The sequence below is a fragment of the Eublepharis macularius genome, chromosome 8 (genome assembly GCF_028583425.1).
Source record: "Eublepharis macularius isolate TG4126 chromosome 8, MPM_Emac_v1.0, whole genome shotgun sequence".
In the NCBI taxonomy this organism is placed as follows: domain Eukaryota; kingdom Metazoa; phylum Chordata; class Lepidosauria; order Squamata; family Eublepharidae; genus Eublepharis; species Eublepharis macularius.
In genome coordinates this window covers 140,980,960-141,008,838 of record NC_072797.1, presented here as the reverse complement: position 1 = coordinate 141,008,838, position 27,879 = coordinate 140,980,960, and the positions used below count along the sequence as shown (strand labels likewise).

General features: G+C 46.6%; 1 protein-coding gene across 1 annotated transcript; it reads left to right on the top strand.

Moving 5' to 3' along the window:
- The first annotated feature begins 1,840 nt into the window (after positions 1-1,840).
- GSR (glutathione-disulfide reductase) lies at positions 1,841-27,726 on the top strand. The gene is made up of 13 exons (XM_054986675.1): positions 1,841-2,132; positions 10,260-10,286; positions 13,084-13,172; positions 15,624-15,693; positions 16,655-16,802; positions 18,874-18,928; positions 20,315-20,414; positions 21,882-21,968; positions 23,749-23,910; positions 24,757-24,868; positions 26,185-26,316; positions 27,118-27,251; positions 27,336-27,726. Exons 1-13 carry the CDS (start codon positions 1,917-1,919, stop codon positions 27,483-27,485), a joined length of 1,482 nt encoding a protein of 493 aa, XP_054842650.1. The 5' UTR covers positions 1,841-1,916; the 3' UTR covers positions 27,486-27,726.
- The last annotated feature ends 153 nt before the right edge of the window (positions 27,727-27,879 follow it).

The window sequence follows — 27,879 nt, the reverse complement described above, 5'->3', positions numbered from 1 at the left end:
TTATTGGCGCAAGGATAACGGGGTTGCAAGGCTGTAACTTTCAAGCTGCCGACTGCAGTCCAGTTTGAATCCTTTCGGAGAAATGGGTGAGAGAAGAGGCCTGCACCTCGACAGACTTGAGAAATGCCGCTCTACTCACCACAAAGTTTTGCAAGGAAGAGAAATTGTTTAATTGAACTCAAGACTACCTCATGCAGGTTCCTGTTCACTGCTATATTCACGTGTTAGCTACATCCATCTTGTTGTATTGTTCTGTAGGGTGGAGAAGTTGAGTTAAAGAAATTTTTATTTTAAATCAATTTGTCTTGCAAGTTCTGTTCCTGAATTAAGTATACACAACCCACAAAGAAAGAGGGTTTCAGGTGTGTAGCCATGTCGGTCTGCAGTACAGCAACTGTTTGTGTGTTTTTATTGAATTGTTTTTATACTGTTTTAAATGCTGCTTTAAATTTAAATTGTTTTAAATGTTTTAATGTTTGCCTTTTTGGGGACCTTATTTGGATAGAACAGCAGCAAACAAATGTTTTAAATGAATAAATAAAAAAGATTCAAAGCCCAGTAGCACCTTAAAAACCAACCAGATTCCCAGATTCTGGAGTCAAAGTTCCCTTTGTCAGACACAAAGAAAGAGGTAGTAGATGATAAGATACAACTCTGCCTGCAACTCTGACAGGTCCCTATCAGGTTGCAGTAGGCAACGCTGTCACGAATAGACTAATGGCCAAATGCCACCTGCAGTGTAGGCTGCTTCAGGGTTTAGTGTACACCATCTGAGGGCAAGTCGCACTTTCGGTGGAGTCTTCATGTTACTGCCAAGCGTTTTGCAAGTAACGGGGCCAGGCAGTGCTGGAATAAAGCCTGCTAGTCTTTAAAGTGCCCTGTTTTATTTTGCTGCTACAGACTGACCCAGCAGCTTGCAGCCCTGGATTCACAGGCAGACAGTTGTATCCTTCACACACACAGGTGGGCGGGCAGGAAGGAAGCCCCTCCTGAAAACCACCAGTGTTTAGGGTTGCCAGTTCCATACAGGGGAAATTTCTGGGGATTTGGGGGCTCAAGCCTGGGGAGAGCGATGTGTGAGGGACCCCGACGGGATCTGCTGTAGAGCCCTCCTCCACCAAAGCTGCCATTTTCTCCAGGGGAACTCATCTCTGTGGCCTGGAGACCAGCAGTAATTCCAGGATGCTAGACCAGAGAAGGGCCCCTTCCTTCTCGAGATCTAGAGGAGTTAGCTGTGTAGTCTGTAGTTGCAAAACAGTAATGAGTCCAGTAGCACCTTTAAGACTAACCAACTTTATTGTAGCATAAGCTTTTGAGAGTCACAGCTCTCGTCAGATGTAACTTTATTGTAGCATAAGCTTTTGAGAACCACAGCTCTCTTTGTCAGATGCAACTTTATTGTAGCATAAACTTGCAAGAACCACAGCTCTCTTTGTCAGATGCATCTTTATTGTAGTATAAGCTTGCAAGAACCAAAAGCTCTCTTCGTCAGATGCAACTTTATTGCAGTGTAAGCTTTCGAGAACCACAGCTCTCTTCGTCGCATAAGTTTTCGAGAACCGCAGCTCTCTTCGTCGCATAAGTTTTCGAGAACCGCAGCTCTCTTCGTCAGATGCGTCTGACGGTGTCCCTGCCGAAGAGAGCTGTGGCTCTCGAAAGCGTCTGCCGCAATAAAGTCGGTTAGTCTTGGAGGCGCTCCCGGCCTCTTTGCTGTTTTCTCTTTCCGGGCCTCGGGCCTGGAGCGCACGGCTCCTCGCCTGCCCCGCCCCGCCCCGCCTCTCCTGCCCAGAGGCTCCAGCGGGGCGGCCGAGGCGAGCCAACCGGAGCCGGCCTGGGCAGGGCCGAGGGCAGCGCCGCGCCCTCCCAGTCCCAGGCGGCCGCCCCGGGCGTGCTCCGGCCGGCGGCGCAGGGGCGGGATGCGGTGGCCGCGCCCGCGCCTCCTGCTCGCCGCCGCCATGGCCCAGCTGCGGGCGCCTTCCGCGCCGGCCTCCTCCTCCTCCTCCTCCGCCGCCGCCGCCTTCGACTACCTGGTGCTGGGCGGCGGCTCGGGCGGGCTGGCGAGCGCGCGGCGCGCGGCCGAGCTCGGGGCGCGCGTGGCCGTGGTGGAGAAGGGGCGGCTCGGCGGCACCTGCGTGAGTCCCGGCAAAGGAGGGAGGGGAGGAAGCGGCGGGGCGCGGATTGCGCGGGTTCGCCTAAGGGTGCGAGCGTGAACAGCAGGGAAGCGCAAGAGCCCAGTTGCGCCTGGAAGGCTCGCAGCCTTTGTGGCAGGGGAGGCGCTTTGGGGGGCCACAGCTCACTGCTTCAGAGACCCTTGGAATGCGAGTCCCCCTGGCCTTATATCTTGGGGAGTGGAGTGGCGGGTGACAAAGGCAGGCGCGATTGGACTGAGTGGGGCATGCGGAGGAGTGGTGGGTGTGGCGAAATCAGCATTGGTAACGGGAGAGGAAGCCTAGGTCTCGATTCAGCCCAGGAGGATGTGTTGTCTTGCGCTGCGTTATCAGTTGCAAACAGCGTTCGCTTCCCTTGTGTGTTTATTCATTTGAAACATTTCCACACCGCCTTTAGCTTGGGGGGTCCCCTGGCATCGAGAGGCCAGCTGAGGGACAGAGGCCCAGGCAACAATGTGTGGGTCAGAGAGCAACTGGGCTCCTTTGGCTGTAATTCTCCAACTTGGGGTGTCCCCCCCCCCACCTTGAAACTGACGGGCAGCATTTCCAGATTGCACAGCTCTGTCAGTCTTCAGCAGCAACACAAAACAGGCGCTGTGGAGAGACTAACAAAACATATCCAGCCATAACCTTTGCAAATGGGGAAGGCGATCAAATGAGCTCCGGCTCACGGAACGCTTATCCTGGGGTACCTTCTGTTAGTCTCCTTGGGGTGCCACTGGAGTCCTGGTTTGATTTGTCACAGATTCACAGTTCAGGCAGAAGAAAGTTTAACATCACACAAGGAGTGGCTGGCTTGTGCAACTCAGAGCCGTAAGACATGATAGCAAACAGCTGAGGTGGATTTAGGAAGGGAAACGGGACACGTTTATGAAGAACAGGTGTATTGCTGGCTGTTAGCTGTAATAGCCCTCTGGGGCCTCCAGGTTCAGAGATAGTTACGCTTGTTTATGACCTCTCCCCCAGCCCTGTTAAACCCACCCCATTCCTTCTGGGATCTTGTTTGCTAAGGAGCAGGGCGCCCTGGCCGTTTTCGCACGGCTTACCAGCCACGGAACATCGCGCTGAGTTCCCGGAAGGGCAGCGTCTGGCCGGTAAGCCGTGTGAAAACGGCCCCTGTGGTGCCTGGTAAATTTTGCTCTCCCTGTCATGTGATCCTCTACCACAGGATTGTTCCTATAGGAGTGAATGGTAGCCGTTTAATTATGTTGGGGATGCTGCTGGAATGGGGGCTAAACGTGATGCTCCGGTGGTGCCGTGCCGTGCCCATAGCGGTGTACACGTTAAATCAGATAAAACAGCTCCAATAGTTCCTGTGCCTTCCATGTAAGACTGTTTTGCTAAGGAGGTTTCTACAGGTTGATGAACTAGCGCTCCTGCGTCTTTTGTGGAAGAGCTTGCACTTTTTAAATTACCTGACAGGCAGAAGTTCAAAAGGGGCAGGTTGCCCCATAACTGTAACTCTATCCTAGTGAAAGCTTTGCTTGCTAGATTTTTACATAACAGACAGCTATTAAAAGGCAGAAGAGCCCCCCCCCCCCCCGCCCGTCATTGGTAATAATAGGGTTTAATGTCTCGCAGCCGTTCTGTAATGTTTGTGCCTGTCTTAGTATTTTTGCTTTTACCACTTTTACGCTACAGTCGTGAGCGTTCTTAGGACCAGTGCGGTGTAACAGAATGTCCGAGTGGGATCTGACATACCCTCGTTCAAGCCCTCACTCTGCCACGGAAGCTTGCTGTGTGACTCTGCGCCAGTCATACATTTTCAGCCCTAACCCGCCTCACAGAGTTGTTGTGAGGATAAAATGAAGGAGAGGAAAATGTTGTAAAGCGCTTTGGGTCCCCGTTGGGGAGAAAGACGGAGAATAAATGAAGTAAAAACGAATGATAGTTTGGAAACAGTCCATGGGGAGATGAGTTTTACTTCCAAATAAATGCTGTTCGGGGTGGGCTGCTAATCTACTAGGATGTATCCTTGTGACAGTGCAGTTAAACCAGACAGGTTCCAAGGTTTAAAGTTGCTTGGAAACTTTTGCACCGTGGCTGTGATTATGTGGTTGGAGCATGCATGTACTGTTTTTCCCCACACTGCTCAATGGTTTGGTCCCCAGCCTTTACACTGAAAACGGATGCTAGGCCTGAGGTCTCACTCCGTTTAAACCGTGTCTCCGGGAAGAAAGATGCGTTTGCCTCGAATTTTCCCATACCCTTTTGAGCTGATAGTGATGTCACAAATAAGTAGCTTAGGACAAACTGTGGATTCCTGAGGTTGCATTGCAACATTGCATTTTTGCTCTACTAGGTGGCTGCTAGCACTGACTTGTTTGACACACCCAGTGTTATCCTTTGAGAACCATTCCTTGCATTAATTCTGCTTACACAACCAGAGGGTTTATGTATGGTTTGGGTCGAGCAATATGGGCTGCCGCGTAGATTTTTCTGGTTTACTGAACTGTATTTTTTTAAATGTGGTTTTATTGTGGTTCTGTATGACGTTATCCACTCTGAGCCCGCTTGCAGGGAAAGTGGACTATAAATTTAAGAAATAAAAATAGTGATCGGGATTCAAAGGATGACTTGGGCACACTCGAGGGCTTTGAGCATACCTAGTGACTAATTTATTTATTTATTTATGGGTTAATTTATTTATTGTCCACCTTTTCACTGAACTCCAAGGCAGATTACACGCTGTAAGGGAAATACAATGTAATCAACAGGTGGGACGTTCACCAACCAGGTACAATAATGCACAACAGTTACAGTCAGGGAAAATGGATACGATAGGGGACAATAGCAGAAAATTTGAAGATAAGCATGAAGTCAAGCACAGAGATGAAATCTTTCTGAAACAATTCTTAATTTGCACGGCATGTTAAGCAACGTGGAAATTCCGTAGTGGCGCATAGCTGCATCAGCAGCCGCCCTGAGCCTGCTGGTGTGGGGAGGGTGGAATATAAATCAAAAATAAATTGGATGGATGGATGGATAGAGTCTCTGTCCCTCCCCAGACATCTCTCTGAACTACTTCCTATGACACAGTCCTATAGTCAGAAACCTGTCCTGAATAATTCCGTTTTGCATAGTTGGCGAAAAGTGGGAGCTCTCCTGACCTCCGCAGGCAGGCCACTCCTTAAGGTGGGGGCCACCACAGTGAAAGCACTTGTGCGGGCAGCTGTTGATTTTGCCCACCTGCAGGGTGGTAGCTGCAGAAGGCCCTGTTCAGATGAGTGAAGCTGCCGTAGTGGAACATAGAGGAGGGAGATGGTTACACAGGTATGTGGGGCTGAGACTTCGAAGGGCTTTGAATGTGATAGTCATGACCTTGAACTGAGCCTGGTAACTCAAGGGAGTGACTGCAGAATGGTAGTGAGATGCATGCTCTGTCTGGTTCCTGAGAGTAAATGAACTGTAGCCTTCTGCACCAGCTGGAGTCTCCAAGTCAACTTTGAGGGGAGACCTATGTAGAGTGCCTTACAGTAGTCTAGTCTCGATGTCACTGTGGTATGAATTCAGGAGGCCAGATCAGCTGTGTCTGGATAGGGGGCCGTCTTCCAGGCTAGCCTGAGTTTGGAGGAGGCCTTTTTTGCAGCTGCACTTACTTGCTTCTCTAGTATAACCCCGTGGCTCTTAACTGAGTCAGCCAAGGTCAACTGAACAATGCATCCAAGGTTGGAAGCTCCAAGTCCTTCAAGATCTTTGCTGTTCCAACCAGCATGTCTGGTCTGGGTTCAATTTCAATTTGTTCGCTTTCAGTTAATTGACTGCTGACTTTACTGCCTCACCAGGGGATTTGGGAAGTGAGATATAAAGCTGGGTATCATCTGCATATTGATGGCATCCAATTCCAAAGCTATGGATGAGTTTTCCTAAAGGCTTTATATAGACCCTCGTGGAATCCCACAAGATAATTCCCAGACGGAGGATAGCTGGTCTCCAATAGCAACCCTTTTGAGTCCATCCCATCAGGAATTATTTAAACCAGTCCAAGGCATATTCCTTAATGCCTACTTGTGCCTCCAAATGCCTCAACAGGATGGTGTAGTCTACTGGATCAAAGGCTGCAGATAGATCCAGAAGAAGCAGCAGTGAAGCCTGCATGGCCTTTGTCTACATTCAGGCGGAGGTCATCAGCTAGAGCCACCTGGGCTGTCTCCATCCCGTAGCCTGGCCTAAAACCAGACTGAAAAGAGCCCAAGGCATGAGACTTATCCAAGAAGGCCTGGAGTTGTTCAGCTGCTGCTCTCTCCACCACTTTGCCCAGAACAAGCAGATTAGAGACTGGGCGATAATTGGCCACATCATTTTTCTCTAAGGATATTTTTTTAAGTTGTGAGCAGATGACGCCTCTTTGAGAGGCTGAAGGAAGGCGCCCTGAGTTAGTGACTGATTTATGATAGATACCAAGGGCTCCTTTTTGTGGTCTTTACAAGATTTTAGGAGCCACGATGGGCAAGGATCTAGAGTACAAGTAGTGGCCTTCACAGATGCTAGAATTCTGTCAATATCCATCTCTGTAACTCGGTCAAAATGATTCAGAAATGGACCAAACTGAATTTTTCTGTCCTGTAATTTGGATGCCACTGGATTTCCTTTTTGCAGGGATTTCTTCCCGTACTTCCTGCTCATTATAAAACACCAGACGGGATTATGGGATGCTCCTGTGCACATTGACCCAGGAGGATTATCACAGTTCCGTCAGTTCCTTCTGCCTCACCTATGTTACAGGTGACATTCAGATCAGAGCATATTCAAAATATTTTATCAGCAAAAAACTTTGCAGAGGTGTCACAGCTAATTGTCTGTTCTTGAACCAGTGAAGGTTCTGATTTAACAGTCAGAAGCTGTTGATATACTTTAAACAGTTGGGATGGATGTGAACTAGCTAATGCAATGGTTGTAGAAAAGTAAAGTTTCTTTGTTGCTATCACGGCAGCTTCATAAGTTTTCCAGTGGGCTCTGTAGCATACTCAGTCCGCTTCAGTACGAGTTTTCCACCAGCTTCTAGGCTTCTTCCAGTCCTCTTTAGATCGCCCAACTCTGCGGTGAACCGTGGGGCTGGTTTCCACTGCAAGGGAAGGAGAGGTTGAGGAGGAGCAATCTTGTCTATAGCTTCCAGGAGCTTTATATTTCATGCTTCCACTGCAGCCTCAATGGAGCCTGAGTTTGGAATCTCAAAACCCTCCAGGGCATTTTAGATCTGTGAGCTTTCATGGGTGGACCCCTCATTTTGTGGGATACCACAGCAATATTGACCCTTGACTTCACTAGGTAGTGGTCAGTCCCTGGTTCAAGGCGAATCTCTAATTCTGAAAGAAGATACTCCCCCTAAGGCTCAGAGCAAAAGATGTGGCCCTTTTCATGCGCAGGTCTATTTGGGCAAGATCTAGGGCTGCCAAGGAAGCAGTAAAGTCCTGGGCTGGCCCCAACATGAAACATTCAGCATGGATGTTGAAATCGCCGAGAACTATCAGCCTGTGTCTCCAGCCCCATGCTTGAGAGCACCTCTGCCTTCGCGAAGTGTGCTAGTTGGGGAATTAGGTGGTCTGCCGGCTAGTAGAATACCCGATCGATCTTTAGTTCCCTGTGTAAGGAGCTTACAGTCAGTGCCTGCTATAGTTTGTATGGGGGGTCTGCAGAAGTTGAAAGTGTCCCAGAGTACGATGGCAACAGCACCTCCGCTGCCAGCTGTGCGGGGTTGGTGGAGGACTGCAAAATCAGGTGCCGTTAGGTGGGCCGTTTGGCAGAAGTGCTCCTGAAATCCCCCTCCATTTCAGAAACAGCCTGATAGGCAGTTTCAAGGTCTGTTGTTTGAGAAGCAAGTCCAAAGCTCCGCAGGTGCAGAACTGAAATTCTTCTTTAGCTCTGCGTCAGAATGTAGAAAAGATTTATACGTACATATTTATCGATTCAGAGGCTCGCACTTTCCATAGACATACATGTGCTCAGGGCTTTTTTTCAGCTGGAATGCGGGGGAACGGAGTTCCGGAACCTCTCGAAAATGGTCACATGGCTGGTGGCCCCGCCCCCTGACCTCCAGACAGAGGGGAGTTGAGATTGTCTGAGCGGCGCGGAGGGCAATCTCAACTCCCCTCTGTCTGGAGATCAGGGGGCGGGGCCACCAGCCACGTGACCATTTTCTCCGAGGGCAACCCACTGAGTTCCACCACCTCTTTTCCCGGAAAAAAAGCCCTGAGCATGTGCTATTTTGAGAGTAGTCAGTTCGCACTAGTCAGTGTTATTCTGCACTCCGCTTCTGCTGGCAGGGGTAGGACCCCGTGTCTTGTACCTATACAGAGCTGTTATTCAGAAATTCTCTTGCCAGGAACTAGAACGAGGAAGTTAGGCGTGTAAGATAGTGGAATCAGAAGAGGGAAACTTTTCAGAGTGACTGGCTTGGACAGGTCCGTTTCCTCACGAAGCAAGAAATACCACTTGTTGAGCAAGGAAAAGAGGCAAGAAATTCCTGGGCTTATTAGAGCTTCTTGAGTTGGCTGCTGTCTCCTGGGCATGGGGTGGTATGCTCTCAGCAATGGCTGGATTAAGGGCTCGACTGTCAGCAGTTGAACGTGGCTGGAAATTGTACGTTTAAATGAAGAAAAAGACATGCAAATGTTCAGGGTCTGGGTCTGTGTCTAACTAAAGCATAGAGCCTAGAAGTGCCATAGAAGTCGAAGTCCCTGGATCCACCGTCTTTGGGGAACCAGCTCTGTTTTGAAGCAGAGTGAGGGGTCCCTTTCAGGAGGCAGACTTCTAGTGCCAGCAAAGTTGTCAATTAATAGTTTATTGTCTTATTTTTAATTGACGGTGATTGTATTCTCTGACAGCATTGTAAAGATTTTCCTAAAGTTGGCATGTCATATAAACTATAAAGGGTGACATTTTACAATTCTTTGGCACCTCTTGTTATCTTTTGGAGACTAGAGGGGTACGGTTGTGAGCTGATAAAAGAAGTGCTAAGAAAACAGGGCTATAGCATCCAAGGTTTCCTTGAAGCCATGTCCTGTTGTACACTCAAAACGCTTCCGTCTCACTGTCTTTACCTACATTGCAGTTTCTAGAGAAGGACAGTGAAATAAAAATGGGTGAAAAGGTATTTGAAATGAGGCAGGTAAGACTCACTTCCGTAATGCCCTTTTCAAAGAACCAAGCTTGTAAAAGAATAAGAACTAAAACTGTATACTTGTAAAAATCCCCATGCCCACATACTTCTTCCGTGAATTTGTCCAGTCCGCTTTTAAGACCCCTGAGCCGGTGGCCAACTTCGCATTATTGCAATGAATTCTTATATAAATTAAGATTTGTGTGAAAATGTAGGTTGGACGAGGGTTGAGGGGGCAGACTGTGAATTCCAATAGAAAGGGAGAAAAATAATCTCTCTCTGCTTTCTCCACACTGTGCATAATTTTATAAACATCTATCATGCCTTTCCCCCTCTTGTAGAGACGTGGTAATCTCAAGCTAATAACAGCCGGTTCTCAATGCAGCGTCACATTTTAACATGGCTGAGAAACAGGACCCAGGATGAAGCTGTAGAGAGAGACAGGGTTTGGCTTGTGGTTATATCCTGCAGTCACTTGGACCAGGAAAAGGGTTCTCTCTTCCTAGTGATGTCCCAGCGTACATTCCTTTCACTTCCTTGTATGCAAATGAATAGCTGCCGTTAATTCCTACGGAGAAAACGAAAGCCCTGTGCTTGAACATTTCTTTATGACCTTAGACCAAAAACACCCCTCCCTGCTGCTGCTTTTTGAAGCTTAGAAATGCCAGGAGTTCTTATTCCGGATGCCTTGCAGGATGTATATGTCAAAAAACGGACTCATTCTTGGTTCAGTTCAGGCTTTGGGTCTGAGTGAAGCCTGAGAAGCCGTCGTGACTCTGCAGTTTCAGAGCTGGGGTTGAACTACGCAGGTGCAATGAGGTCATAGCTTCAGTCTTGCACCTACATTGCATTGTTCTAGTGAAGGACCTTGGGTGAGAGTGCATGCCCTGTCTTTGATTGGCTAATTGGGATCAGGCCATTTGCTAGAGTTTTGAATAAAAAAAGGGTCTTCATTTTCGCGTTGACACTCACACTTCTTTGTTCTTTTCTAGGTGAATGTTGGATGTGTACCTAAGAAGGTAAAAAAAAATATCCTTGAAAATGCTGTGTGTATTGAAATGAATTCTGGTATGTGTGTGTAAGGTGCTTTCAAGTCACAGCCAACTTATGGCTACCCTGAAAGGTTTTCAAGGCAGGAGGTGGCTTGCCATTGCCTTCCTCTGAAGAACAACCCCCATCTTCCTCGTGGTCGCCCATCCAAGTACTAACTGCTTATCTTCTGAGTTCTGTTTTGCTCAGGATAGTCAAGGCTATTTAGGCTTCTAGGAAGAAAAAATACTTGGTGACTAATGCTATTTTACACTGCTAAGGAAAAAAGTATTGTCAGGAAGCCGCCATCCCCATGCGCGTGCACGCTTGCTTGTATGTTTATGTCATAGTCTACTTTGAGCAACATCACTTGGCATGCTGCATGTCCAGGAAGGGTTACGTATCTCTGCTAATTAGCTAGTTTCACAGTTACTTAGCCGGTGCTGCATTGTGGGATTAAATGCATGAACCAAATGCATGAACCAAATTATTTGGCGGCTGGCACCAAATAAACATCTGCTTCATGCATTTGGTTCATGCATTTAACCCCACAATGCAGCAGTGCAGAGAGAAAATAATAATTATGGGTTGGCTCCCGGGCTTTTTTTCTGGGAAAAGAGGTGGTGGAACTCAGTGGTGGAACTCAGGACTGCACAATGATGTCATTTGGGGGTCAGCTGGAACAAGGGGGTAGTTTTTTAAAGTTTAAATTGCCCTTGGTGAAAATGGTCACATGGCCGGTGCCCCGCCCCTGATCTCCCGACAGAGGGGAGTTTAGATTGCCCTCCGCGCTGCTGCGCGGAGGGCAATCTCAACTCCCCTCTGTCTGGAAGTCAGGGGGCGGGGCCACCGGCCATGTGACCATTTTCAAGAGGTGCCAGAACTTTGTTCCACCGCGTTCCTGCTGAAAAAAAGCCCTGGTTGGCTCCCAAACACGGTTTGCTGAGTGAAGCTGGCAGAAGTAAACTTACTGGGCTCCCCCTCTCCCCACTTCTGCTCCTGGGAACAGGGAAGCCTCCGGAATAGCATGAGGGGGCATTTGAGGGCCTGTAGTTGGAGGGCTAGAATTGGAGAAGACCACCGTCCCCCTCGCCTCCCAATGTCAGTGTCGTTCTGCCGATAAAAGTACTGTGACACTGGTGTAACGGCACTTTCATATCCTACTCTTAACCGTTCATCTCACATTCCCCATGAGCAGGCCCAAAGCAGCTGACAACAGTCAAAGTTGCATAAAACAGTCAATACAAAATTGTAAGAACTGTAGAACGACAGGGCATAACTACTAACACACAGTGGAGGGGTGGCCTTTCTATCTGGTGCTGGAAATGGGCAGTGCAGAGTGACTAGAGTGGTAAACAGGCCTGTGCCAAGATTATCTGTCTGCCTTAGCAGTTGATGTCCCCTGTACCAGCAGTGGAAATGGGAAAGGAAAGGCCATCGGCCCCCTCTCTTCGGTTAGCAGTTGATTTAAGGTGCAGGCCTTTCATCCTACTTCCCTTTGCTTCAGAAAACCTTGCAAACTAAGATTTAGTGATTGCTAGCAGATGACCTGATTTCTGCAAAGACTGAAGGAGGAAAAACAGTGGTCAAGGTGAATGGTACCCTGACCTGGATAGCCCAGGTGAGCCTGATCTCGTCAGATCTCAGAAGCTAAGCAGGGTCGGCCTTGGTTAGTAATTGGATGGGAGACCTCCGACAAAGACCAGGGTTGCAGAGGCAGGCAATGGCAAGCCACCTATATTAGTCTTAGCCATGAAAACCCCGCCAGGGGTCACCATAAGTCAGCTGTGACTTGAGGGCACTCACCACCACCACCAAGGTGCATGATAACTGTTGGGATAGCGCATATATGAGATGCATTTTGCTGGTTTTTCTGAAGAAGAACGTGGCCCATTAATCCCAGACAGCAAAGCTGGTTTGAAGCACATCATGTTCATGTTGTACCCTTTAACTTAAAAAAAAAATCAGGTACAAGTTTGCTACTCACCATACAAAAAAATGCTTGTTATTAAGCTAGGTCTGTTAAATTTAAGGTGAGCTGAAGAGATCACTTTTTAGAGAATTATTTGTAAGGTGGTCCAGTCCATGTATGAACAATTTGTGGCCCACTAGCCAACTAAGGCAGCCCAAAGGCTGCTCAGTAAACCTGGTCTCTGCCTTCTGCCTGGGATGGTAAACGGAGGGCCATGTCAGGCGCAAGGCAGGGAGTTGCTTTTGTCTTTGTGGGTCACGAGTAGAGCAGCTCATTGCCCCAAGACAGATCCCTATACACATTTCTCTGCTCCCCAAATACCTCTTGCGTTGCATAATAAAAGAAAAGGGAAAAGAAACGCGAGTCCTGCGGGTGGCCCTTGAATGGATGGCCAGGCTGGATTCCCGCCGAAGAAGCGTTCTGAGCTCGGCTCTTTCTTCTGCGGGGATCCACTTGGGTTGGTCTTTCGGGGCGCTGTGGGACTCGGTCTCTTTTCTCATCTTTATTTCCTTTTGCACCTTCATGATTGTGGCTGTACGATCCCCCCACCCCGGCCTGTATAACCTCTAACAGCTGGCCCTCTACCCTGTGATTTTTGGTTTTTGGAGGGACTGTGCAATATGAATGTGGCTGAGTTTTTATGAGCTGGAATTGTTTGATCTATTTTGCTATCTTGTTTTTCTACTCTGCTGTGATCCATTCTGAACCTGCTTGGAGGGAGAACCCTAGAAGTGCAAATAAATAAATAAATAAAAATTGGCCGTGTTACCTTTTTTCATTAATTTTTATACTGTCCTGGGTGTTTCCTCCTAAAGGTGATGTGGAATACAGCCGTCCACACTGAATTAATCCACGATCATGCAGATTATGGCTTCCAAGTAACTGATGTGAAATTTGACTGGCGGTAAGTTGCAATCTGGAATTCTGCCAGTGTAGATAAGTTGAGAGCTATCCTCGCAGCACTTGTGATGGGAGTTGCACGCTCAGAGTTCTTCTCTTGGCATTATAACGTCTGCTCTTTTGTGGTTTATGCGTATGATGCTCTGCAACCCTGAGCCTCTTGCTTGTCCCTGAAGAGTCTCTCTGGCAGTGCATGCTATTCAAAAATTTATTCTGTATTTGCAGCTTCATTTTATATTTTTAACAGGAAGACCCCTCTGGTTCCATAACTGTCTGATTGGAAGGGGCTGAAATCAAGAGTTGGATCCAGACTAAATTGGCAACGTCCCGTGATTGTCCCGTTCTGCAGTAGATGCCCCCCATGTTGTTCCTCAGGGTTCCCTCTGCCCCAAGAGCAGCGTTTTGTGGAGATCACAAAGCTGCAGTGGGAAGGGGGAAGCAGGGAGGTTCCATTCTTCTAGTGGAAGAAGCCTGGATCCAGGCCAGGGCCTGCATGTAGTAGTCTGAAAGCCGGGTATGAGGCAGCAGGGGCAAAGAGCCTCTTCACACTTCATGTGGCCAACACAAGGGGGAGACCCATACAACTTGCAGGGAGAGGACTTTCCTTCCTCCGTTTTTGCTCTGTTCTCTTTCCTTCCTAAGTCTCCACCATCGTTGTGCCTGCCCGTTCTTTCTCTCCTTGCACTGATCGTCTGTCACTTTCATAGTGAAGTAAATGACCACCGAAATCTCATCAGTCTGCCTCACAAGATCTTGGCAGCCATTTTAGGTTGCCTAGACAACTGAGACACCAGTGATCATGTTCTGTGGTTGCCTAGGGAATCAAGACCTCTCCTCTTTATTTTATGTTTGTTTTCTTCCACTACCACCCCTTTTTGTGGTTGTGGTTGTTGTTGTTGTTGCTGTTAATAATAATAATAATAATAATAATAATACAGCACTACTTGGAACAGTGTACATATTACGCTGATATCTGGTTGATACTTAGGTTTCCGGTGGAAACCTGTATCAGCTTAGCAAGGCCAATCAATAATAACATGTGACCTCTGCTTATTGTTGATGGTGTATTGGATAATTCTAATTCTAATAATAATAATATCAACAACATTTGATTTATACACCGCCCTTCAGGACAACTTAATGCCCACTCAGAGCAGTTTACAAAGTATGTTATTATTATCCCCACAACAAAACACCCTGTGAGGTGGGTGGGGCTGAGAGAGCTCTGGAAGAGCCGTGACTGACCCAAGGTCACCCAGCTGGCTTCAAGCGGAGGAGTGGGGAATCAAACCCGGTTCTCCAGATTAGAATCCTGCCGCTCTTAACCACTACACCAAACTGGCTCTTAAGTGTAAGACTTCTTTCAATCTTGAGGATTCTCTGGGTTACAGAAACATCTTCATAACCCATACCTTCCTGCATTGTGCAGATTTTTTGATCCACCCGCTTGGGGCCATGTTCGGAATTAAATATAAGGGTTTTCCTTGATGATACCCAACATGTAAAATACAGCATTCCTTAACACTCAAGTGTGCAGGCTTCAGAAACCTGTTGCTAGTTAGGGCTCCCCAAAATGTGTACAGAAGCTTTGTGCTTTGGTGGGGGTTTTTGCTGTGGGAATCACCAGTGTAGCCACATCAAGTGTGAAATGGCTTGAACTATTAGGTTCTGTATCGAAGAATGTTAAAAAAAAAAAGTGTTGGGTGCTGTAAATGTACTTTCATCTCTCCTTTGGAAGGCCTGTGTGTCTGTTAAAGTGATATACATGCTACAGAGGCTGGGTGGCTGTACCTTCTCCTCCTGAGGAATCTGCCAGCAGCAGAAGACTGCAAGAACAAAGGCAGGAAATGGAGCAGATGTATTCAAACGGCCAGATTTCCCTGTATAGGAACCCAGTCTGCTGTGGGCAATGTTCACTGCTCAGAACCTACGGGAACCTTATACCGAATCAGACCCTGGGTTGATTAAGATCAGTATTGTCTTTGCTGACTGGCCGCGGGTCCCTTTCACATCCCCTCCTACCTGGTCCTTTTAACTGGAGATGCCAGAGATTGAGCCTGAGGCCTTCTGCATGCCAAGCAGCGGCTCTGCCACCCAGCTGTGTCCCCTCCGCTTAAACCTATCCATTTAAACACAAGGTCAGGGACCTGCCACGGCTGCATTTTCATCATTTGGAATGGTAGCGGGATCTGACACAATGCGGTACAATCCCCTGGGAAGGGGCTCTGGCATCACAGTGGCTCAGCCAGTGGTAGTTCTTTTGCCGATATATAATGAAATTTGCATCCAGTTTTTAAAAAAGTCTTCTAGTTTGAATGACTTGTGTCTGACTTCATAAACTTTTGTGTGCCTAACAAATGAGAAGAAGAAGCCCTAGTTTTTAACTGTGGTCTTGTTCATGTGTGTATGTGTGTGAGAGAGAATTTAGTGACACAAAACTCACATTTTATTGCAGAGTAATTAAAGAAAAGCGTGATGCTTATGTGAAGCGACTGAATGAGATCTATCAAAATAATTTGAACAAGGTTTGTAAACGTTCCTGCTTTGCACATCAGCCAGTCCTAGATTTGCAAAACACGTTCACTGCTGTAACCTATGTAGGTTTCCCAACAGGAAAAAGGGTTCTCTGCCTGTTCATCTTATCACTTTGAGAAAACCTATCCTGATGCTTGTGAAACACTTCTTTTAGTTTCAAGAACGAACAATTTTTTTTGCACGTTTCTCTCCACCTGCTTAGAATGTAAAATGTTTGTAAATGGCCAGGAGACCGCCACCTGATACTGCACAGAAGGGTGTCTTGGGCCTCTCTGTATCAGTTTTATATTTTTTTTAACGGCCGTAGTTTTCCTCAAAGACCCCTGGGAACTGTAATTAGGAGAAGGTGCTGAGAATTTTGTTAGAGATTCCTAGTCCCCCTTGCAGAATTACAGTTCGCAGGATTCCCTGCACAGAGAAATCAACCATTAAAGCAAGTTTATGTCTCTACCGTAGATGTGTCCTTAGCAGGGCTTTTTTCCAGGTGGAACGCAGTGGAAAGGAGTTCCGGAACCTCTTGAAAATGGTCACGTGGCTGGTGGCCCCGCCCCCTGATCTCCAGACAGAGGGGAGTTGAGATTGCCCTCCGCGCTGCCAAGCGGCGCGGAGGGCAATCTCAACTCCCCTCTGCCTGGAGATCAGGTGGCGGGGCCACCAGCCACGTGACCATTTTCTCCGACGGCAACCCACTGAGTTCCGCCACCTCTTTTCCTGGAAAAAAAAGCCCTGGTCCTTAGAATGAATCTTCAGAAGCTGGTCCAAAAATGTGTGGTGGCTCTGAATGCCCCGTCAGCTCTGTCATCCACATATGTCAGACAAACGAAGGGAGAGCATTTGCCATGCGGCCCCTTAACACTGTGAAGGCACAGGAATAGTTAAAGCGCCCTAGCCCACTGATACTTAGTTCCGTGTACATATGTTAACATTTTAATTCCAAATTGATTTCACTAGGCTCATGTAGAAACAATTCGCGGCCATGCAACGTTTACGTCCGATTCCACACCCGTGGTTGAGGTGGAGGGTCAGAGATACACGGCACCCCATATCCTGATTGCTACTGGTGGGCAGCCAGTGGTTCCCACTGAGAGCGAGATCCCTGGTAAGGCTTCTAACGGTCTTATTTTGGTGCTATGTCTTGGGAAGTGTTCACGTTGAAACCTGGCTTGAGAGTTAAGCTCTTTGTCTCAGAAGTTTTGGTAAGATTCAGCATTATATTATTGGCCTCGTAACTTGAGCCAGTTCAGTTCCCCTCTGTAGCTGTGGCTGCTCCTTCAGTGTATTTTACTGGGCTGTGAGGATTCCAGGGGTTGAGCCTCAGGCTACTACAGGGTTGCTTTGATAGGGGAGCAGTTCTGGATAGCTGCAGCAGTCACACCTTTTTTCTGTTCCTTCTGTTCAGTTGTCTTCTGATTCTGGGAGGGTCCTCAAACTTTGGCCTGACGGACTAGCTCGTCTCCGTTTGCGCTTTCCACCATCCCTGCTCTGTTCCCCAGGTCTTGTGATGTGCAGAGGAGGGAGAGACAAGAATTTCCCTCACTTGCACTTTGACATGGAGAGGGCTGAAAAACAAGGTGGAATTCCTCACACAGTTTCTTTCTCCCCTACTTCAGCGCAAATGAGCCAAGTCACTGCTTCTCTCCTGAGGCTTCTGGGGCATGCCGAGAGGGTTCGTTCGGATGAGGCAGGGATTTCTTGTGCTTGAACTGAGGTTTTTTGGGGGAAGTAGTGCCGTAGACTCCCGCGGTTGGGGCTGCTTGGTGTCCTCCTTATTGGAGCTCCTTGCTTCTGTCTAACAGATCTGTGGATGGCTTTGAGGAGCATAGGGTGATCTGAGCAGGGTTTAAAACACGACTGGAGTTGCAGAGGGCTTGGGTGGAGCAGTGTTTCCACCCTTAAGTGATTCTCTTGATGTAGTTGTTTCTCTTTACAATACCTCAGTTATTTGATTTTATTCTTGTGTCTTACATCCTTGCCTTAGGCTGCATCTCAACATGATAAACTAGTTGGTAAAGGATGAGGTGATCAAACCCCAGCTGGCTATAACAGGTGACACATCGAACCAGGATTTCAGATTAGCTAGTTTGTGCTGACTGTACTTTGTTGCGTCACTTGAATTCACAACCCAGTTTATTGACTAGCTTTGCCCCTCGTGGCCTAGTTGGCCACAGAGACAGCTAAATAGAGAAGATGATCTTCTGCTTGGCTAGCAGAGAGGAGACAAGCAGGTAAACCACAGGGGATCATGCACAGACCCAGATTTGTTATGTACACCTGATGGACAACTTGGAGTTAGTTGCCTAAGGCACAATTTATTGTGACATCTGAATGCAGCCCTAGAGTGCAGCATACAACTCATGCAGTCTTTCCTTTAGATAACTATCTGGCTTGCTGCTCGGTTAGATCTCTGATACGGTTACTGCATCAACTGCCATTCCACGCATTAGGTGACTGCAGATCCAGATCCACTGCTGAACGTATATTTGACTGAGAACGGCAGCTAAATTTGGCTCCCTATGATAGACATGTTTGGCTCATTCATACATTACAGTTTTTAGATGTACACACAATATTATACATACACCTGCGACTGTAATGATATGTGGTTTGGGGGATTGAGCTGTGAGCAACATAGAGCATTATTTCTAAGTACTGGATCAGTGATTTGTAATGGAGGGGGTGATCTACAAATGTTGGAGGGCATTTAGAGCTTTGGAGGGGAAAGGGGGGGCATTTTGAATTCTAGGCGGCCCTTTCTCTTCACTTGCAGTGGCGCCTGACAGCCAGCAGAGGGGAGCTGTTTTCAGATTTAATGCTAAGGACTGGCTGATGCCATCGGGCAGAAAGATCCCAACAAATGTATACCTGTGGTCTGTGTATTGTACACACACAACATAAATGTATCTTTATCGATAGAGTTGCTATGTCTGGAACGTTCTTTTTACATCTTGTCCTTTTACTTTTGGTTTGGGAGACATTCGTTATGTACTTGGTAGACAATAGCAGGTTGAAGGTTACAAACCACCAGGTTAGGATCTATTTGTGTATAAATCTGTTCAGTCTGAATGTCCAGGGCAAGTGTCTACATGTTCCTGAAACAGTTTTGAATTACGTATGCATTTGCTGATTTTAAAAATGCCTGCCTGTGTGTGAAAATCTGCACTGCTTTACAGGAGCCAGTTTGGGAATTACCAGCGATGGGTTTTTTGAACTTGAAGAATTGCCTAGGTAAGCTGCAATCAGTTCTGACATTCTGGTGTGAATCTGTTTTCAGTTTATCTTATATGAACAGATAGTGTTTTCTCTTTCTTTCTCTTGGATATAAAACTTAAATAGCTGCAGAAAGCAGGCAGGCTCTTGATCTCTTAATGCAGCTTGTATTATCCCAAGGTGCAGACTTGCCAATGATGGGGTGGATCCTACCACTTTGCTGAGCAAAGTTTATTTGTGTATTTGTTTATTAAAATATTTAAATTCCACCTTTCCTTTTGGCTCAGGTTCAAAGCCCTCTTCCAATTTAAGTGGCTTCCATTAGAGGATGAGTCACTTCCCTTGGAGGAAGGCTGGAGGAAGACTTCTCGGTGGGTGGATGGATCCACCCTGTAGTCTTATATGACATCCGATCAATCTTGATAAGATCTGATCAGCCAGTATCAGAGCTTGGTGAGAATATCCTTTGTTCTTGTTACTGCTAAAGAAACAGTGAACAGTGTACAGCCAAATTTCCAAATCCCATTGATTTTAAGGGAAGACAAGCTTAATTCTCCTTTTGAATGGGATTTGCGAGCGCTGAACTTTGGATTGTACCATCTATGTGGCTGTGGTCTAAAAACTGGTTGTGGCATTCCCAAGAGAGACCATTTACCCACTGGCTGTGCTCAGGGACTGCACTGCAGTTCACACTATCAGGCACTGGAACAGACTGCATGTGAGTGTCTTGTTAGTAAGTTACGTGCGTACCAGTTTTGCTCATATGGCACCTGGGAGATCCCTATCCATAGCACATAAGAACTGTTCCCCCCACTTCTAGTACCTTGCTTACATGGTAACTTATCTTAGGGTCTGTTTACTTTGCATGCGTGTTTGTGAAACACACGGCATGTCTGTGGTCAAAATTATGGTGGTGGAAACGGGAGAGTTGTGCATTTTTCAGAGTACCTGCAGGCATCATATCTTATGCTGATGCAAAACAGCAAAAACCTAAATGCACATGATCTTATTTTTTAGTTGTTTGGCTCATTTTAAGTAATTTGAATGAAAAATGTTAAGAAAAAATTAAAAATAAAATACTACTTGCCGTGGGTAATGGGCTTTGGCGGAACAGTGGAGGCTGATTTACGGAGCCCTTGGGTGGAATGGTGCCTGCAAATTTTTTCTTATCTCAATAAGTAAAAAGCATGGGGAATTACTTTTCTTTTTTGTTGTTGAATAGAAACTAACTTTTGAGGGAAAGAGACTGAAATATCCCTGAGGGGATGGGCACTCTCTCACCACCTGCCCCCCATGGATGGAAGTAAAGGCTAGCCAGTAGTTTTGGATATTTGTTTTTTGAATACAGAGCATAGCCGGAATATCTTTAAACTTTTAAGATAGGTGTATTCTTCCTTCTCTCAGGCGCACTGTTGTCGTCGGTGCTGGATACATAGCGGTGGAGATAGCTGGCATCCTGTCTGCCCTTGGTTCAAAGACGGTCTTACTGATCCGTTACGGTGAGGTAAGGCAGATGTGCTCATGTGTTCGTTATTCTGACTGCCATTGAGGTGTGTTTGGTTTCCAGTGATAAGAGCAGGGCTAAGGTCTCTCCAAACCAGGGCTTTTTTTCAGCTGGAACGTGGTGGAACGGAGTTCCGGCACCTCTTGAAAATGGTCACATGGCTGGTGGCCCCACCCCCTGATCACCAGACAGAGGGGAGTTTAGATTGCCCTCCGCACCACCGAGCAGCGCGGAGGGCAATCTCAACTCCCCTCTGTCTGGAGATCAGGGGGTGGGGCCACCAGCCATGTGACCATTTTCTCCCAGGGCAACCCACTGAGTTCCACCACCTCTTTTCCCAGAAAAAAAGCCCTGGTCCAAACAAACTTGTCCCTGGTACAAAGATGGCATTGTGCTATCCCAGCATCCTGCTGCTAGGTTTTCACATTTTTGGGTACCACTGAAGTGGCAGCTGAGTCAATGTCGTAAATAATAAAGGAGAGGGACAGGGAGGCATGTTTGAATTTACACAAGGGATCTCGGAGCACATTGCACATTTGATTAGGGTTGTTATCTCCCACTTGGGAAATTCTTGGGAGATTTAGAGGCGGTACCTTGGAGGGTGGAATTGGGGAAGGGCGAGAACTCAGCGAGGATGTGATACCATAGAGTCCACTCTCCAAACCTGTCATTTCCTCCAAGGTCGCTGATCTCTGTAGTCTGGAGACCAGTTGGACTTCTGGGAAAACTCCAGATCCCACCTGGTAATTCTGCATATCAGTTTCTCTTAAAGCTCTGGAGACCAAGATTTCAGTGTGTTAAACTGAGATCAGTCACGTGGCAAATACCTTTAAATATACTAGTTGTGATTTTCACTGCATTCTAATATCCTTGTGAGTAAAGTCTAAAAAAATACCCAGTGATCATGTTCCTGCCTTTCTGTTCATCTGTACAAACATTGCTTATTGGGCTTCTCTGTCATTGCCCCCCGCCCCGCCCCCTGTCACCGCTTTTCCTTTTATTTTTGCTGCAGCATGTTTGTGAATGCCTGAGCAAGTGTGGTGTAGGGGACAAGGGCCGAAGAGGGAAAGCTGGGCAGAAGTGAAGGTCACTGGAGACTCAGCCTGTCAGATCAGCCTGTTTCACGTGATGGTAGTGGGAATAAAACAAGAACTGTGTATTTGTTGTGACCATGCAGCTTTCCCTAAGAACTGTCATGAGCACAGTACATTTTGGAAGAGGTCACCTCTAGAAATCAAGGTTTGACTCATGTGGAATTAGCATGCATGGTGATTTGGCCAGCAAATCCTTGGGCGAAATCACCAGGGGGGGGGGCAGGGTCAAGGTCTCATAATACCTGCGTGATACCTGAGTTGAGACTTCGGTTTTCTGATTTAATGCACAGCCAAACTAGTTCAGATGAATACAAGGGGGTAATATTTAAATAGATGTGCGATTTGTCTGTATGATCTCACTTTTTCCGTACAGGTGCTGAGGAATTTTGATTCAATTATCAGTTCAAACTGCACTCAAGAACTGGAGCACGGTGGTGTAGAAGTCTGGAAACATTCAAAGGTATGGACTGTCTTCAACTGTGAATTGCAGATCTGTAATCTTTGTATGTTTAGTGGCTCAAAATGGTTCTAGTTTCCAGTGGAGCCTCATATTAAGAAGTGGTATTGTCATCTTTTCAGTGCCTGGCCATATTGTCTGGCTTACCTTCCTTGTATCTTCAGGACTGCCTTCTCCCCTATGTACCTGCCCTTCACTCTGGTCATCTTTGGAGACCCTGATTCAGGTGCCCCCGCCATCAGGGCTAGACAGGCAGCATCCTGAGAAAGGGCTTTCTCGGTCATTGCACTAAAACTTTGGAACTCCCTTCCCAGAGATTCGTCTCTCCCCCTCTATGGCTGTCTTTGTCTGGCTGGCGAGTGAAGACTTTTTTGTTTGGGTTGGCCCACCCCCAATAATTGTTATTGGCAGGGCTTTTTTTCAGCGGGAACGTGGTGGAATGGAGTTCCGGCACCTCTTGAAAATCGTCACATGGCCGGTGGCCCCGCCCCCTGATCTCCAGACAGAGGGGAGTTTAGATGGCCCTCCGTGCCGCTGAGCGGCACGGAGGGCAATCTCAACTCCCCTCTGTCTGGAGATCAGGGGGCGGGGCCACCGGCCATGTGATCATTTTCTCCGAGGGCAACCCACTGAGTTCCCCCCCACCTCTTTCCCCAGAAAAAAAGCCCTGGTTATTGGCCCTCCTCCCAGTTCTTTCTGTTGTGTGTTTGTGTGGTCGTATTTATTGAATGTTTAAATCCTGTTTTAAATGTTGTAAATTTAAATCGGAAGTACTTATGTCTTAATGTTCGCCCATATAACTAGAGTTAGTAGCCATATTTTGATTATCTGCGTACTTGTCCCTCTAAGGAACTGTGTAGAACTCATGTGGCACTCCTTGTTACTACTATAGAAGAATACTATTATCCTGCCTAATAATCAAGGCTGTGCATCAATGAAAACAAAAATGAAATTGGGCTCCAGTAACCCATTCTGTGCCGAGAAAAGCTGAATCCTACAACCTGTTAACCATTTGCCTGAGAGATAGGCGAGCTTATAGATCTTTCAGAAGAATGATACTTGTAAGACATCTGTACCCAATATATAACAAATAAAACTGACAGGTACTGCCCAAGAATTTTATATTCAGATTTAGGCAGAATTAAAAAAAAAAATTGGAAGAGACAGGCAAAAGCAGATTTAGGGTGATTCCACACACATTGGATAATGCACTTCCAATCCTCTTTAGAGATCATTTGGAACTGAATTTTTCGTGTGTGAAACAAAAAATCCACTTCAAAACGATTGCTAAAGCGCATTGAAATTGCATTATCCAATGTGTGTGGAATCAGCCCATAACTAGAAGAAATAATTAAGGGTATTTTAAGGCATTTTGCAAAATTTCTCTTATTTTATTTTGCTTGTTAGTTCAAAGGGATACAAGATGCGGTCTCTGGTTCTTCAGACTTCTGAGACTTCCCCACATCTTGCCAACACATTTTAAAACACCTATTCACAATTAGAAGGCCTGAAATTTGCTGGCTTTATTTTGCAACTGGAAAAAACTGAACTTTGCACACAATGTCATATAAGGATGTTTTTTTCTGTGGTACTGATGTGTTGAAGCAGGCACAAAGCCTGTCTGTATAGCAAAACGTAGATATTGCTCAAATCACACAAGAGTTTCGTTCCTGTAACTGAACAAAACCCCAGAAAATAATAGGCGTTTAACCTTGAAAGCTCCTTGCTTGCACGTGTTGCAAAAAGTCTTGAACTAGCCTTCCTGACTCTCTGTTCTTCACAGGTCAGATCGGTTAAAAAGTTGCCTTCTGGACTGTTGACAGTAACCGTAACGTCCTCTCCTCCCAGTCAGAAACCCACCGTTAACACGATTGACGATGTCGATTGTCTGCTGTGGGCCATCGGCAGGCAGCCAAACACAGAGGAGCTGAATTTTGGCAAGCTGGTGAGCAGGAATGACGTCCTCTCAGGGGAAATCATTTGTCCCACTTGGAAGAATACTGCCCTATCCTATGCTCTTTTGATTACAGTGACTAAGATGATATGTCCAGAGGAGTTAGCCGTGTTAGTCTGTAGTAGCAAAATCAAAAAGAGTCCAGTAGCACCTTTAAGACTAACCAATTTTATTGTAGCATAAGCTTTGCCATATTCATTTGTAGCAGTGAAAGTATCCAATTCCTATGTAGTATAAGCCTTCGATGACCACAGCTCTCCCTGCCAGCTGCATCTGACAAAGAGAACTGTGATCCCCGAAAGCCCACACCACGGCAAACTGACTGCACACCAAAAGGAGATGTTTACATTTCCAAGCAAAGGAATGTTTTGACTGCCTCCACGCTAATTGCATTCTGTCTCCTTGTGATACATGTCCCCTTCTTTCTCCCCTCTCATCCCTCCTCTTCTGTATTTGACCAGTTCGGATCATGCATCTGATGAAGAGAACTTGATTCTCGAAAGCTTATGCTACAATAATATTGGTTAGTCTTAGAGGTGCTACTGGACTCTTTAAGATGATGTGTGTGAAGCTCTGAACGCTTGAAAAATGCCATTGTTTTTACACTGCAAATTTCATGTTGCGTACAGCTATTTGAAACAGTTTCTTAGCTTCCTCTGTGTTACAGACTCAAGCTAGGCAGAAAAAATTTCTTATCCGCTGTTCTCACTGCACCCTTTTTTTCTTTGAGAGATTAAAATGTATGTAGCCGCGTGACAAAGATTTTTCAATGCTCTTTTTCTCAGTCCTGCTTTCCCAGGAGGTCCATTCTGATTTGAGTTTTTATTCCGATATCAGGCTCTTAAGGTAGACTCTGCGGGCCACATTATTGTGGACGAGTTCCAAAACACCAGCCAGCCAGGGATTTATGCTGTGGGAGATGTATGTGGGAAAGCGCTTCTTACCCCAGGTAATGTTCCTAGACTTTTAAAGGGTTGTGTGCTAATGTGTCTGTTGTGCACCAAAAATAGAAAAAAAACGTGGGTATAGTGAAGCCGTTGGCTAGGATTATTTTTTCTATTTTTTCACCTTCTCGCTATCCTGTGTAGAATATTAAGCACTTCTTTTTTTGACCACAACAAATGGACTGCAATGGTACTGCATCTTAAGGGAGACACTGGGAATGGTTCCAAAACGGCAACAGGAAATTCTAAGGTTAAGAAGTCACACGGTTAACAGTCTCCAGGGCTTTTTTCCAGCTGGAACGCGGGTGGAATGGAGTTCCGGCACCTCTTAAAAATGGTCACATGGCCGGTGGCCCCGCGCCCCGATCTCCAGACAGAGGGGAGATTGCCGCGGAGGGCAATCTAAACTCCTCTCTGTCTGGAGATCGGGGCGTGGGGCCACCAGCCATGTGACCATTTTCGCCGTGGGCAATTTAAACTTTAAAAAACTCCCTCCTTGTTCCAGCTGACCCAAAGTGACCTCATTGTGCGGTCTCGAGTTCCACCACCTCTTTTCCCAGAAAAAAAGCCCTGACAGTGTCTTTCCACTGTTCTTTGAGGCACATTCTTCAGACACAGAGAGGACAAAGATCATAGATCAAGTCTGTGAGACGTAAATCATATACAGCCTGGGGAGAAAGAATTTAACCCTTCAATACCTCTTGCTTTTGCAATTCAAAACAAGACGTCCTACAATTTTAAAAGGGGGGTGGATGGTTTTTGTTTCTTTAAAATGCAGTAACTGGTGTGTTTCAGTTAACTTCTTCCCTTCTCTGTAGCCGTATATGTAATTTCGGGCTTACAGGCAGTTGGACAGCCATTTTTTGGTCAGGTCTTCTAGGGCCCTGAGTGGATAATTCCTGAATGTCTATACTTTTCAGTTGAGGGGATGCTAGTTGATACTATGGGTGACAAGTTCTCAAGATTTTCAATTAAAATGGATCTTCCTTAAATACTTTGTTATAACCTCAGAGTTGCAAACACAGCTGCAGCCTCTCTCGCACGTGCTCGTGCACCCCAGGACTTGCCTTGAACAGGTCACAGTCTCTCTGGCCTAACATACCTCATCAGTTTTGAGGGCAAGGCTCGAACGAGTATGCCTGTACATCTAGTACAGGCATGGGAGCGGTCCTGTGCACGTATCAAGTAATAAATGAACTGATATAGCACTTCCCTGTGCTAAATGCCACGGTGGTACAGTATTGTTATTTAGTACATCAATAGACAATGTGGATTTGCATACGACCAAGCTAAATATACAGCTCAAATTTCGTTCTTACAGTTGCAATAGCAGCTGGCAGGAAACTGGCACACAGACTTTTCGAAGGTAAGGAAGATTCCAAACTTGACTACACCAACATCCCTACTGTGGTCTTCAGCCACCCGCCTATTGGAACAGTGGGACTAACAGAAGGTAGGAGCCTGGCTCTCTTCGCCCCCGTTTCTATGGTTCAGCACACAAGACACTCCAATGACAACACTGAAGGGCTGTGATATCAGTCGATGTTTTCATGGTTCCCCCCACACCCCTGTTCAGAGGATTGTTATTAAGCCTTAAGTTTAGAGAGGGTAACCGTTCAGTAACAATATTCACAGTGGGCTAGATCCTACCTTCCTCCATTAGAAGAGCCACCCCCTTAAGAACTGCAATTACTAAACTTTCCATATTGAAGAGTTCAGGGGACGCGAGTAAGACTTCCACATCAGGGTTCCCTGGGCCATCTCAGCACAAGGCCAGGGCTTGGCTCCTACACCTTTGCTGTGTGCACCTCTCTCCAGCAGCTACCAGGGCAGTCCTCCGCTTCTTGTCCTGGTAGCACATTAAGGCTAATTTAAAAACACCAGACTTGAGCAAACAGAAGTGCCTAATGCCAGAGCAAGCACGCTTCACTGCAGAGGACTGCCTGTGCCCATCTAGGAGAGAGGCATGTGTGGGCCGTTGGATCCAAGCCCAGGTGAAAGTTAAGAAAAGCTGCAAGTTTCAGGCCGGTTACTACAATAAAGCTTTTCAAAGTCTAGCAGACGTACTTAGTATTCAACCTCATAGGCCATGCCAGCTAAGGCACTATAGCAGGAAGCTAGGTACAGACCCTGTTCCAAAGATCACCTTGAGAAAGAAACGCCACTTCTGTTCAAGGATGAACTCTGAGAGTTCTTGCTTCACACACACCTCTTACATGCACTTACCTTGTCTAAATGTGTGTTGCGTTTGCAGCGGAAGCTGTTGCGGTTTATGGGAGAGAGAACATAAAAATCTATACTACTTCATTCATCCCAATGTACCATGCGGTAACGACGAGGAAAACAAAGTGTGTCATGAAGTTGGTGTGTGCCACTCAGCAGGAAAAGGTAAGCAAAGCAGGAACAGGCAGGGGTGTTTAGCAACTCAGCCCGGACACCTCATGTTTTATTCACCTCTCTCTCGTCTTTAAGGTGGTGGGACTTCATATGCAAGGGCTGGGATGTGACGAAATGCTCCAAGGCTTTGCAGTGGCTGTCAAAATGGGAGCCACGAAGGCCGACTTCGATGAGACTATGGCCATTCATCCAACTTCGGCAGAAGAGTTGGTTACACTTCGTTAGAAGTCTGCACCTCCCTAAAGCTTAACAAAAGCAGAAGCCAAGGACCGACCTGCTCAGAATCATGCTCCCCCCACCCCCACCCGTGCCTTAAGAGGAAACTTGAATCATATTGTCCTTTCTTACTGAACTTTGCTCCAAATCCCGTTATCCACAGAGCAGCAGTGAGAAAACCCCAGTGCTGGAACTGAGGTTGGAATACTTGACAAGGCTATCAAAAAAATAAATGAGCTTTTAAAATCAACAGTAGTCAGTTTGTTGGGGTGGGAGAAGACACCGTTATTTTCAGAAAACCTCACATCATGTACAAATCAAATACTTAACCAGGAAAAGAGGAGGGATGGAAGTTAATAAGAGATTAAAGACGGAGGAACTACAGGTGGGAAAAACTAGCCTG